We start from the raw sequence: 14,321 nt of genomic DNA on the forward strand, positions 1-14,321 counted from the left end.
TCATTCCCCTTGAGTTAGATGGGATGGGTGAGATGCCAAATTCATGAGAAAGCCTTGTAAGTACACCTCATAATTGGGACGCTGAAACAAAATAACATGCTTGAGGTTTCATCTATTTTTTAAAAAATTATTATTTAATGTGGGGCCCACCAAAATTTCAATGGTCAAGGATGCATGTCATTCGCCCATTTGAATTTGAATTAGTACTCCATTTTCAAATGATGCATAGCAAATAACAGTAATGCGCAGGAAACCATGTGGGACATTTGTGTGGGCCCCCACTGTGTATCCTCATGGGTTCATGGATCATGTAAATATATGTTGATTAATGGTTCATATGATCTGAACCAAGGTTTAAATTAAAAGAAGCCATCTTTTCACGGGTGGATCGGTCCAGAAAACTGGGCCCACCACCATTTCTGCACCAACCCATGGCATCATCATATAAATCTATAATTACATTAATTAAAATTAGTTAGAAAATCATGCAGAATAAAGGCTGATGGTCCTGTCCAAACTGTCAGTTCCATGGCTGGACAGGAAAACCCGTGCAGCCCAGACTCCAGATCCAAAACAGTTTTTTTTTTTTTTTTGAATAGAAACCTAGCCCAGGTAGGCCACTGGTTGCCAAAATCCCACTACAGAGTGACCACTAGGGGTGCACATGGTTCGATTCGGTCCGGTTTTGGGGTGAAACTGGAACCGAACCATTCCTTTCGGTTTTAGGATTTTCGGAACCAGAACGTTAGCACCCTAGAACCGATTCATGTTGTGATCCGTTTGATGAATGATTTAAATAATGTATATGATGTGAAAAAATACATTTATGAAAGCAATCAAAGGGTGCATTGTAAACCATAAATCATGAGTCCTATATATAACTAAAATATATTGTAAACTCACAATCCAACAACTCCAAAGTTCAACAGACGGAGAGAGGGAGAGAGAAGATGATCCTTCCTGTTTGTTGCTTCACATGCGGGAAGGTGATTGGTAACAAATGGGACACGTATCTTGATCTTCTCCAAGCATTACACTGAAGGAGATGCTCTTGATGCGTTGGGCTTGGTCCGCTATTGTTGCAGGCGGATGCTCATGACCCACGCCGACCTGATTGAGAAGCTCCTCAATTACAACACTCTGGAGAAAAGTGAGGCCGCTTAGATGAAATGGTGGCGCTTATCAATGTGATCCTTAGCTCATGTGACTTTGGTGGCCCATTGTATATTCATTGTATATGCGAATATTAGAACCGAGATTTTGACTGGCAAAGACAGGAAACCTTTTGCATCTGACCCTTGATTTGAGTATCAATGCAAAGGAAATTAGAATGTCTTTTGTGGACCCTTGATTGAGAGGAATATGGTCTGCTAATAGCATTTTTGGTATAAAAAAAATAAAAAAATAAAAAATTATAAACTCACCGTTCCAGGTTCGGTTCCACTGTTCGGTTCCAAGCTCGGTTCCACGGTTCGGATCACAGTTCGGTTCGGTTCTACATACCCCCAAACTGGAACCGAACTAAACTAAACGGTTCTTTAATTTTTGGAACCGGTACACTCTAGAACCGGACCAAACCAGACCGTTTGGTCTATTTGGTCGGTTCCGGTCCGGTTCCACAGTTCTACCAGTTCGATGTGCACTCCTAGTGACCACTGCTGCTTCAAAACCGTAAAGAATAGCCTGGCTGTTCTGAGGTCATGACACCGTTTTCAAACCTTGGGTTGAAAATCTAGACACCGTTTTCAAACCTTGGTATAACACAAGAAGCTTTTGAATTTTGAATTTTAAATATCTAAAGGATATATGAAGAGATTTTAAATAAAGTTGTGGCTGTCATCTGATATATGCAATTTGAATTTTAAATATTAATACTAGCATCTTTTAAGTTTTTCAGTTTTTGTTTTTTTCGTTTTTCAATCATGAATAACTGCTCAAGCTTCTCACCCCGTGTTTAGCCCGCATGAAGCTCATTAATAAGAAGACCACACATGGCCGCTTAAAATCAAAGACAGATCTAAAGCTTGAATAAACAATTAAACACCAACATACGAAAACTTGAAAATGGGCAGCCCAAAATTAAAACTATGAGTGCCCTCCCTTCATCCCCTCCTTCCTCCCTCCCTCCCTCCCTCTACATACATAGCCCACGTCTTTGCTACAATTTCTACTGTCTCTCTCCCCCTTTTCGTGCCTTTTCTCTCCAATCCTGTTTGTATGTGCATTGCACGTGCCACTTTCCCTAGTTTTGATAATAGGGATCTGATAATAATCAAAGCATTTGGAGTGATGAAATTTCTGAAAGTGATCAGAAGAACATTAAGCAGATTACCACCAACCTAGGTTGTAGAGGTGATTCAGAGCATGCACATGATATCCCGGCACCATTCATCAAGTGAGGCCCAATTGGAACATGCCCTAGCCCTAAAATCATATTGGCCCACTAACCAGTTGGTGCAGAAAACTTGAACGGCTTATATACATTCAACGCACGTGTGGCCCATATGATGTGCGGACCTGGGCATGTGGAAGGTGGGTCCCACCTGATGGCTGCTTGATTCATTACACCCCTGGAGCTCACTAGCTAAAAACAGCCAGCTGGTTAGGAGGCATAAAAGAAACTGTAGATCTTTCCACTTCATTAATCACATACTACTATTGGATACAAAGTTTATTTGCTCCATACATGGTTGATTCTATCACTGTATGTTCTACATATACAAAAATAGAATGGTGCCATCTCATCTGTACTCTTGTCATGAGATCCTCACTCGTGCCTACATGGCATATGTGAGAGATTTGGGCCATTTGCCAGGACAAGCTTTGCAGCCAATGTGCCTTAGGCCAAAAATCAGGCCACTCCAGCCACTACATGGCTGCACATGCATTCTGAATGTGGACCACTGGCCATACGTTTTGTAATCATCCACTTCTATGTTGAAGTGGACCCAACTGATGGTGGACTGGATTGATTTTGGGCTGAGGCACATTCATTGCAGGGGCCTCAACGAGGAATGGCTAGATCTTGTTGCTTTGGCAATTAGTGACTGATGATCATACCAGGCCCACTATAAGACAGCTTGCTATATGCCTCGAAAGAACTAGACCCTCCCAACAGGAGATAGAGGTGGGAATGGGACATAACTTGCTGGAGCTTCCACCAGTGTTCTCTTTATTCTATTATCTTCTGCTGATCTGGGCTCTTGGGAAGTCTTTTCATCCAGAAAGCTATGCACTTGGGTGGGATTGTTGGGATTTCTACCATCTATGATCGCGATGCAAATGGAGAAAGCTTGTAACAATGAGATCGACGCGTTGAATTCGACCGTGTATAGCCCCTCCTTGAAAGCTGCTAAGCTGAAGACATGCCTGTTTTCCTGAGCTCCGCCCTGCAACAAGAAGGAAAGAAGTGTCAACTGATAGTGTTAACGCAACACACTCACCTAGAGCCAGCACAACATGAAAACGCAAGACACATCACATAGATGGACCATGGCCCAAAGTCACACTGCTTGGGTGATCCTAACCATTCGACTGGAAAAATTCAACCAATGGTTTGCGTTTACTCCAGATGTCCTCCATTTGAGTAGTTAGGATTTTAATCCACATGTGCAACTTTGGGGTCCAGCTCATCCACCATGAGGCTATGAGTACAAATGCTGTACGCGTGGGCCCCATTTTGCACATGTGATCTTAGCATTCTTCACTGGCCTGAAGTACCTGAATGAAAAGATCAACTTGGTCAGCATCATCACACAAGTAACAAGCTTCAGGTGAGCTTAGGCTCTTCCTTCGTCGATCCTGGTCGCCGAGAATCGTTAGTGTGCAGCCCACATCCCAACCTCCACAGTCGCATGACCCGCCTGATTTCCATCGATTGATCAGAGGTGATGGCTCTCCTTTAGCTGGCAGCCCGTGAACCCCATTTGGGAGTATGACCACAATGCTAGAATGTCTTTGACTTTCTAACTTTCCCCCCGTCTGTAGATTTTCAGCTTGGTAGCAAGAGTATCTCTCTTGTGGCAAAAAATCGCCTAGCCCCACCTCTGATTGATCTCTAGAATTATCACTTCTTTCATCACCATCAAAGCTTTTGTCCCTCTCATTCGGGGCCTCGATGATAATGGCCACAAGCTCGCTGTTAGGTAGAAAATCAAGATTCTCATGAGCTGCCTCTCTCAGTTCGGCACCTAATAAAACGAACTCTCTCACCTTGACATGATCCTCAGAACCATCAGAGGTTGACTTTGGATATCGAGAGTCTGAAACCTTCATCTGACCAACAACATTCGAGACATACCCATGTCGTTTATCCTTACTTCCTTGGCCCATCCATCCGCCACTTTTCTTCTTAACTTCATGAACAGAGTACAACGTGTAAATCCATTCAAAATCATCCTTCCCAGTGCATATCTTCTTCTTTGTGGCTGCAAGAATGTCGCTGTCGTTGAATGTGAATGTAAATAAAGGCAGCCCATTTTTACAAGCAAGTTGCAGGAGAGCATGCATGGTTGATGGTGAACGTTTCTCATCTTGAAGCGGGCCATGGGCATCAGCTGGCACCCAATTTGAGAAATTTATGCTTCTCTTCGCGAGTGGGCCAGTTGAGGAATTCAACCCTGCATTAGATGGCTTGCAGGCTCCATGTGTAGATGTGGGTGCTTCATGTGCATGGTGAGCAGGTGGGACTGAAAGCAGGCCAGCAAAATGAACACCGTTCGATGCCTTGGGCTTCAATAGAGGATCAAGCAGCCTTCTCAATGGGCTAGACTTGGCTCTGCTGCTAGCATTTCCTTTCTCTCTACTTGAATTTGCTGAACCAGATTTAGCAGCGGATGATGCAGAATTCACTTGCCGTGTCAAAGCCTCTTTAGAACTGAAACTTCTGTTCATCCTACTCAAACCCACATTTGAAAGACGAGTGGGTGATGGATCTCTTACCGCTTCCTTGGATGCCTTTGCTTCTAAACTCAATGCATCATAGGATATAACTACAGATAGATTCACAGGCTTGGTGGTAGACTCATTCTCTTCTACATTTTTAGTTCCATATCCAAAGGGAGGTGTTTCACCTGAATCTGTGAATGAGCGACGTCTGTCTGACGGAATTTTTGTGCTTGGCACGTCAAAAGGACTACCTGATCTGCTGTCTGACCATTCGGTGGCTTGAGAACTACAAGGGAATGGGCACGAATGCGGAACACCCGGAGACAGACCAGCGAACTGAAAATGGAAGTCTTCTGAAAAGCTCATGCGATTTACTTCTGTCAGCTGTTCATAATCGAATGCCGTGGACTCAAACCTCAGGCTGTTCTCAGGTTTTCTCTCCTGAACATGGGAGGCTGCACCATCAGAATGCTGGGGTAACCCTGACCAATCGACTGGAAGGAAACCGTAGGCATTGGGATTGCCTTCATCAGGAACTTGAAAGGCCACTTCTTGGAACTGCTCTCTCCTTTTGAATTCGCCTTGTTGGGTCTTTGTTTTTCCTTTTGTGCAAGCTGAAGAAGTATCATAGCTCTTCAAATTCGACGTAACAATCTTCGAACCCGATTCTTTTCTGTTACCCTTTTCGGCCCTTAACCCCGGTAGATCCCTACCAACAGACACATCTGTTTTTGGGTCTGATTTCAAATCATGAATAGCTGCATCATGTTTGGTACGCTTTCCATCTGATACCCGAGAATGGCCTTCTTTCGCTGACAATTTCAGATGGTTGCTGCTCAGGGAAGGAGATTGTTTCCTTTGAATGAGAGAGCTAGAGCCACTCTCACTTTGACCCGATTGAGTAGACGATCCAAAAGTCGAGAACGGTGATGAGGTATCACTACTGGATGTGGAATGCACATTTCTTCTGCCAGAAACTCGCTTTTGGTCATACTTCCATCTTTCAAGACGCCCCCAGTCAAGAACACCAAAGTTCAAAGCCTTCTCCTGGATGTTGTCTGCTTTCTCCGAACGTTGAAGATAACCTGGGAGATTCGACATGTACTTGACAACCTCTTCATCTTCAATAGTCTTCATCACGAGACTTTGTTTTTGGCAATTCCCTGAAGATTTCAGTAGAGCTGAATGCCGCTCACCTATATTCTCTATAATTCCAGAACATCGATCCATATACGGCCGATCGACAGGCCTCAAAGCGGCACCGTCCTTGTCATGCAGCTTTAAGCTTCTACTTGCTCTTGGAGAAAGAGTCTTTTCCTTGAATGATTTTGAGGTTTGATGCTTTGAGCTTGTCTTAACTTCAGCATAATTTCCCATTCTGATGTTGCCTGAGTTTTCAGCATCATTTGCCTGTATCTTCGATGGCATGATATTAGGCAGCAACTGTGATACAGCTCAAACAAGGTTCTTTTCCAGCCACAGCTTGCCAATGACAAAAGCAGTCATCTCAAGCCACTTCATGTCTGCTGCCACATCCTTGACACTTGACAGATGCATTTCTCATCAAACTTCACATTCTGATATGATTCACATTGCTGTGGATTCTCCTGCCGGGGCAATAAGATATTCGCCTGAATTTGGAGTTGTTGGCAAGCATTAGTCAAATCATATATACATCAAACATGGCAACTCGCACATGGAAACAAACAGAACTTCCTTTCTTATAACTAACATTTTGAGGAAACTGTAGCATGTTAACTTCTAAGATGGATTCCACATAAAGTAGAACTCTTTGACCTTCTAATGTATGTAAGCAGTGAATAAACAAGCATCATTGAAATGTCTATCATTGAAAGCACCATGGTGGTTAGCAGCAAGTTTAACATATCAGAACTCTTGTAGATATCGGTTTTTCAAAAAACCAATATGCATTCGCTGTATCAGTTGATATATCGACTGTATTGGTCTTCCAAGAAAAAAAATGATATGTATCATCCATATTTTGAACCATGGCGAGTAGTGGACACAAGAAAGAGAGACAACCGAGACTATCCACATAAAAATAGATTTAAAAAAAATAATAAAATGAAATCAACAAAGAAACATGAGACGAGAACATGAGAGAAATTAATTTTTCAGAGCCCAATGAAGAAAGCAATGACGCACACGTATTCCAACTTTCCAAGTAGTAGTAGTAGTAGTAGTTGCAGTAGTAACATTCTTCATCCACTACAGGTTTATACAAATCTGTAATTAGGTTTCTACAAATCTATAGATAAATAGAGTGATTAGGTTACGTTAGATTGCCAAGGAACGAAGAACAAAGAATGTCAGCATCTCTCCTCTGCTAGGGAAGAGGTGATTTGCAACAAGTGTGTGACATCCATTCCACAGGTAGGGCGCCACAAGAATATACGTGTTCGAAATATCAGGCCAATCTGTTCATTGGGTGGGCCACATTTTTATGATAAAAATGGACAACTTAATACGTTCTCATACGTGTCGTCCACATGAGATGAGCAGACCAGCCTAATTATCAAACAGGTTTGCAGTGGGTCACACCCAGTGTTATCAAAATCGTACTATTCATGTCATGTAAATGGTCCCAAAAATTATTTCTTAAAAAAAAAAATTTCATTTTTTTTTCAATTTTTTCTTCTTTCTTTGTAGCCCTTTGCTTATAAAACTCTCCTATTAAAAATAACCCTAATTTTTTTTTTCCTTTTGAGGGAAAAGAAGAGATTTGGAGATTTTGATATTCAAAAACTCAAAACAAAGGAATCAAGAAGTCTTTTTATTCACAATGGAATCGAATGCCATTTTTCCTAACATGATTCTACACTAAAGAAAGGAACAAAAGAACAAAATTATTAGAGGACTCTTGTATGTTTTTTAAGAAAAATTTTTTTGAAAGACAACGAAAGAAAACAAAGAAAGAAGACAAGAATCCTTTACTATCATTATATATATATATATATATTCTCACTTGATGATATTATGATAGATATTACTTTTTGGATACATGTTGATGGAAATGGATGATTGATGAGTATTTAATCTTTTTCGATTTACTTATATGTTTTCATATGTTTTTTTTTTAATATTCTTTTAAGAAAAAAATCTTACAATTTACAATACGATTTGCCACGATATGATTCAATCCCTAAAACGATTTTCAACATGATAATGATTTTGACAACGTTGGTCACACCCAACTAATGGTGATATCACACAAACATGTGCCCCAATCCTCCACTTCAACCTGCCTTCGCATTAGCAGTTTAGCACTTATCTCATCTCATTACGTAGCCAAAGAAATGTCCAATCCATCGACGGCATGCCCCATCCTTTTTTATTCAAAAAGACGATTCACAACTGGCGGTCCATCAGAAATCTACGAATGCAATTGAGTGGCGAAAGGGCAAGTGAAACAAATGCCAAGACAAGAAGGGTGGTGAGGTGGACAGAGCCAGAAAAAAAAAAACATTTCTCAGAAGCTGGAGATAAGATAAGATAGGCTGCCATTCTCAACCCCCTTAAATCCTCGTACTTGGAGACAAATTCCATCACCTATTTCCTAATTTACCCTCCACTATCAAAACCATATCAGTCATCTCACCACTCTTCCCACAAGGTCATTTTGGTCAATTTCATAAGTACGCACTTATTCGAGAAGCCAAGCTCAGATATATACTGAGAATTCTTCGCTGTGAGATGAGATTGAAATTCAAAAACAGGACTTCATCTATTTCAAGACATACCTAATTTACCCTCCAGTATCAAAACCATATCAGTAATCTCATCACTCTTCCCTCAAGGGCATTTCAATCAATTTCATAATTACGCACTCATTCAAGAACCCGATCTCAGATAGACTGAGAATTCTTTACTGGGAGATTGAAATTAAAAAACAGAACTTCATCTATTTCAAGAAATACCTAATGTACCCTCCACTACCAAAACCACATCAGTCATCTCATCATTAAAAAAAAAAAAAAGCCAAGCTCAAATCAATTCCAAATCCATCAATTTCAAGAATACCTAATTTACCCTTCCCCACCAAAACCATATCAATCATCTCATTGCCATTCTAACAAGGGTATTTCGGTCAATTTTCATAATTTCGCACTCATTCCACACCCCGAGCTCAGATCGATTGAGAATTCTTTGCTGAAAGACAGAAATTCAAAAAACAGGAATCCATCTATTTCAAGAAATGCCTAATTTACTCTCTACGAAAACCATAACAGCAATCTCATCATCATTCAACAAGGGTATTTTGATCAATTTCATTCTAAAAGCCAAGCAACTGTGAATTCTCTGCTGGAAAATCGAAATTCAAAAAGGAAAAAACAGGAATCCGAAAACGCGAGAAATTATTTTCCTCGAAAAAAAGAAGAAGTAAAGAGGGAAAAAAAAAAAAACACATACCGTATGCGGATTTTTCTCGTGACGAAGTGGAAATGGCGTTTTCTTCTCCGGAGAGGAAAAGGAGAGAAGAGAGAGTGGAAAAAGTAGAAGAGAAGAAAGGAATTGGGAATGGAGTGATGTCTGCAGCGAAAATGAGATCGCTTCCGCCTCGAAATTCGGATGCGTTTTCTCCAACGAAAGGGAAGAGAAGGTAGATGAGAAGCTGTTGGATGTTCGTTGCTCTGCTTCTTTCACTCGCTCTCACTGCAGTCTGCAGAGGTAGACGAGGTTGGAAGATGAGAGCAGGCGATCTTTTTCTTTTTCTTTTCTTTTATTTTGATCGGACGGTTGAGAAAAGGTTAGATTTAAAGTGAAAGGGAGTAGATCGCATTTGCGGGCGGGTCGAATCGAAAGTTGGGAGACAGGTTTGAAGCAGGAGCGTTTTGTGGGGCCCAACGGGGGATGGGGCGATGGAGGGGACACGTTGCTTTTTTGATGGTGTGTTCAGCACTAGGGTGGGCCATCTGGGGTGGGGTCCACATGGGTTATGACGTCATTTTGACCGGCTGCTGGTGTTTGGGTTGGGTACGGTCCGCAGCATCGGCCTAGGGGCGAGGGCGCTGGTAAAAAAAGCTTTTTTCTTTTTTCTTTTTTCTATGTAGTCCTGGATCCAAGGCTTTGGACAGTGTACTCGGGTTTTCAATTATTACAAGTGGGGCCCACGGCTTGTGGGTCCGGATAACGTCCGTTGCATCCCACCGTTGATGTACTATGCCTAAGGAAATATTCTCGACACGACACGTGATGCCGACATGATCAAGCGACGAGGGACCACCCGAGTGGGTTTTATTCATTTTTAGGGCGTGTCTGGGCAGTGGGATTAGGTGGGATGGGATTCATCGTCTTGTGCCAATTCCAGGCTCCATTTTTGGGAAGAATGGAAAAGCTTGGAATCAGATTAGGTGGAATTGCATTTGGTCCGCGCCAATTTCACTCAATGTTAGCAAGTTGTGTACGTCCTATCATGATGTGTGGGCTTTATCCACATTGTCCACCCTTTTTTCGAGATTATTTTAGAGCATGGCCCAAAAAATCAGGTAAACTTAAAGCTCAAGTAGACCCCACCATTGAAAGCAAAGGGGATTGAATACTTACCGTTGAAAACTTCTCCGGGGCTACATAAGTTTTGGATCTACCTCATTTTTAGGCCCATGTCATAAAATGATGTTACAATATGAACGGTTTAGATATAACACGTGTGTTATTTTCAGTAATTTCAAATGATGGTGAGTATATCCATTCAATGTACCACCGTATTACTAACAAAGCATCGCACTAATCTTATCCCGTGGCAACAGGGAACAACCTCTGCCATGGGTAATAAATATGTTTTTTGAATCCCATCCCACGTACTCCCTTCTAATCCCAACGCCCAAACGCGCCCTTATACAGTTAAGGGCCTGTTTGGCCGGGCAAGCTGGATTGGATTAGATTGTATTAGAAGGGATTGGAAGGAGTAATCCTGGGATTGGCCGGGCGTGCCAAACAAGCACAATGAAATTCTGCCTGGATTGGAGCAATCCCATGGGATTGCCAGCAATCCACTGACATCACCATCATTACCTTGAAATCCACCAAATCCCTCCTAATCCCATCTAATCCTGTGATTTTTGCCTGGGACATGTTTGGATGAACAAATTGGAAGGGAATGGCCGGGCATAATCCCGGAATTAACCTTGGCCCGCATCCACTCTATTACAATCTAATCCCGTGGGATGGGCCTGTCCAAACATGCCCTTAGGCAGATAAAAGGCTCAAACGGACCAAAGCAGCAAGTAAGAAGCGGTGATAATCGCACTTACTGCTAAGAGCTTCTTGAGGATAATGACGTTTTGTTAGCTTATTTTAACCTATAAACCCGCAATTAAAGCATAACCAAATGTCAAACGGGCCACACCATGGAAAGTAGAGGATAATGACATTGACGGTTGAAACCTTCTTTAGAGAAGAAAAATTGAAAAACGATGGAGATGTTAAAAAATAAAAATGCTTTCTTATATTCAAAAAATTAAAAAAAATAAAAAAAATATGAACACTCGGTGATGATGCAAAACTAATACAGATGAATTTTATTTAAACATAAAAAAACATCTTCTCTGAATCTTGATTGATTGCATGAAATCTGAAGGCAATATTTTCTGCATTTTGACTGATCTAAATCTTGACTGATTGCAAGAATTTTGGGGGACTGAGTGCATGAAATCTGGAGGCAATATTCTCTGCATCTTGACTGATCTGAATCCCGTCTCATTGCATGAAATCTGGGGGACTGATTGCATGAAATTTGGAGACAATATTCTTTGCATCTTAACTGATCTGAATCCTGTCTGATTACATGAAATCTGGGGGACTGATTGTATGAAATTTCTCTGCATCTTAATTGATTTCAAACACCACCAAAGATGACCTGAGTTGATCTGATTTGATTTGAATATGAGATATGATCAGATTTGATTTTTTTATGGGAGTAACCATCCTGCTGGGTCTAGGTTGTGCTAATACTCTCCCTCAAACTGTGTCGGGGTTGGAGGCAGAGTTTGGTCCGAAAGTAACTGAGAGTAGCCTTTGACATTGGTTTAGTGAAGAGGTCTGCTACTTGATCATTAATAGAGATGTGTTGAGTGATGAGAAGTCCAATTGCAACTCATTCGCGCACAAAATGATAATCCAACCCAATATGTTTACTACGAGCATGAAACTCCGGATTAATTGTCATATGAAGAGTACTAAAGTTGTCGCAATAGAGGATCGGAGGAGAGGCAAGTGGAATGTGAAGATCTTTTAGAATAAATGCCATCCACGTGAGTTCGATTGCAGTGTTGGCCATGGCTCGATATTCCGCTTCAGTGCTGGATCAAGAGATGGTATGTTGTTTCTTCGCACACCAGGAGATGAGATTTCCTCCAAGAAATGTGCAGTATCTAGTGGTGGAACGTCTTATGATGGGGCAGCCCGCCCAATCTGCATCTGGCTTACTGTCATGTGGTTAGAGGCTCCTGTGTCTAAATCCACTCTGTTTCAGTGATGGTGTTGTCCAAGGTGAGAGCTGCAAGAGCTTGTGGTATGTCATCATGTTGAGTTGGCTTTTTGGGCACCCACCAGCATATTTTTTTAATATGTCCCACCGTGCCACAGTACTGGCATTTTTCTTCACGGTAAAGATCTCGTTTTGCAGGGGTCATACGACGTTCACCAGGTGATGGAGGACGTCTTTGTTGAGAGCCCGAAGTAGGGCTAGCAAAATAAGCATAGTTTCGTTCTTTTGGTTGTTGTGCCTGAAATCCTCTCCTAGTTGATATGAATTTTTATTTGTTGCCATGATATCCTGAGGAGGATTGCTGGAAGCGCTGTTGTTGTTGCCCATAAAACGTCATTTGAGGAGTGAATGAGTTTGGGACATTTGTATGATTAGAGAACAAACTGCATCGCTGATCAATACTTTGGAGTTGTGAGACCAACTCAGAGTATGAAGGCCTTGGTGGCTTTAGCATGGTAGTGGTGAAAGTTTCATATTGAGGGCCAAGGCTAGTGAGAAGGAAGAAAACTTTTTCTTTGTCTATGACAGGTTTCCCGATAGCTGCAAGAATATCACATAAACCCTTGAAGGTACGAATATGTTCTCCAATAGTTTTGTCATCTTCTTTGCGAAGTTATCTGAGTGTGAATTCACGTTCTTGTGAATCTTCTACATATTCATTCTTGAATGCGGCCTAGACAGTATGGGCTGTGTCTAAGCCAACAACGAGGCCAAGCGTTTCTTCAGAGAGTGTTCTAATTATCCACCCACAAATAAGATAATCTGTCTTTCGCTAGGCAATGTATACTTCGGTTAATCTTGGTGCAGAAATTTCCGTATCTGTGATGTTATTTGAATTTGGTATGGTATATTTGGTGGGGGCAGGATCTTCATGAGTAAAGTGGCCGACCAATTCTTGGCTTTTTGTAAGAGCCAACGCTTGTTCACGCCACAGGGAATAATTTGTGGGACTGAGTTTGAGGGTAATGAAGTTACCAACATTGAGAGATAGGGAAGTCATGGTTGCAGGGAGCTATTGAGTTGTTCCGTGTGTTCACAGAAGGCTTTGATACCAAGAAGAAAAATTGAAAAACAATGGAGCTATTTTTATTTTATTTATTTATTTTTTTTTAAAAAAAACATCTTCTCTGAATCTTGACTGATTGCATTAAATCTGGAGGCAATATTCTCTGCATCTTGACTGATCTAAATCTTAACCGATTATATGAAATCTAGGGGACTGGTTGCATGAAATCTAGAGGTAATATTCTCTGCATCTTGACTGATCTGAATCCTGTCTGATTGCATGAAATCTAGGGGATGATTGCATGAAATCTGGAGGCAATATTCTCTGCATCTTGACTGATCTGAATCCTATTTGATTGCATGAAATCTGGGAGACTGGTTGTATGAAATCTCTCTGCATCTTGACTGATTTCAAACACCACCAAAGATGAGCTGAGTTGATTTGATTTGATTTGAATCTGAGATAAGATTAGATTTGATTTTTTTTTTTTGTGGGAGTAACCATCCTTCTGGGTCTGGGTTGTGCTAATACTTAGGGCCCAAACAGATATTTCTTTGTCATTTAACATTTAACTCTTTGTTTTTATAAGTAAACAAAACATAAACCGCAACTTCATCCAAAACCTCCAAGATCCAAGAAGTTTTCAACTATAGATGTTGAATCCCCTTATGTAGTGTGGTCCACTTGAGCTTTGGATATTGATGTAGAGCAAGTTGCAGACACTTTCATGGCCAAAATGAGCTAGAGAAGGCCCGATCGGAGGCGAAAGTGATTAGGACTATAAGAACCCTACAGCAGATATATCTCACAAACTGAAATAAATTATTCGACATACAATATATAATTTTGGTATAGAAGAAGCTATTTTAGCCAACCAACCCATCTATGCCGGATTTTCCATGTCGGATTTGCGAAATTCCA

General features: G+C 41.3%; 1 protein-coding gene and 1 pseudogene across 3 annotated transcripts; one reads left to right on the forward strand and one right to left on the reverse strand.

Moving 5' to 3' along the window:
* Positions 1-937: 937 nt before the first annotated feature.
* On the forward strand, positions 938-1,225 carry LOC131253836 (DNA-directed RNA polymerases I, II, and III subunit RPABC5-like; annotated as a pseudogene).
* Positions 1,226-2,612: 1,387 nt separating this feature from the next.
* LOC131252683 (uncharacterized) lies at positions 2,613-9,730 on the reverse strand. Of its 3 annotated transcripts, none has more exons than XM_058253359.1 (3): positions 9,319-9,720; positions 3,721-6,494; positions 2,613-3,389 (listed from the first exon to the last, which is right to left on the reverse strand). In XM_058253359.1, exons 2-3 carry the CDS (start codon positions 6,313-6,315, stop codon positions 3,102-3,104), a joined length of 2,883 nt encoding a protein of 960 aa, XP_058109342.1. In that variant the 5' UTR covers positions 6,316-6,494; positions 9,319-9,720; the 3' UTR covers positions 2,613-3,101. The 3 variants fall into 3 exon arrangements, with proteins under 3 accessions (XP_058109342.1, XP_058109341.1, XP_058109343.1); XM_058253358.1 differs by having other exon boundaries at positions 3,721-6,518; XM_058253360.1 differs by having other exon boundaries at positions 3,252-3,389; positions 3,666-6,518; positions 9,319-9,730.
* Positions 9,731-14,321: the final 4,591 nt, after the last annotated feature.

Source organism: Magnolia sinica, chromosome 8, assembly GCF_029962835.1.
Source record: "Magnolia sinica isolate HGM2019 chromosome 8, MsV1, whole genome shotgun sequence".
Taxonomy (NCBI): domain Eukaryota; kingdom Viridiplantae; phylum Streptophyta; class Magnoliopsida; order Magnoliales; family Magnoliaceae; genus Magnolia; species Magnolia sinica.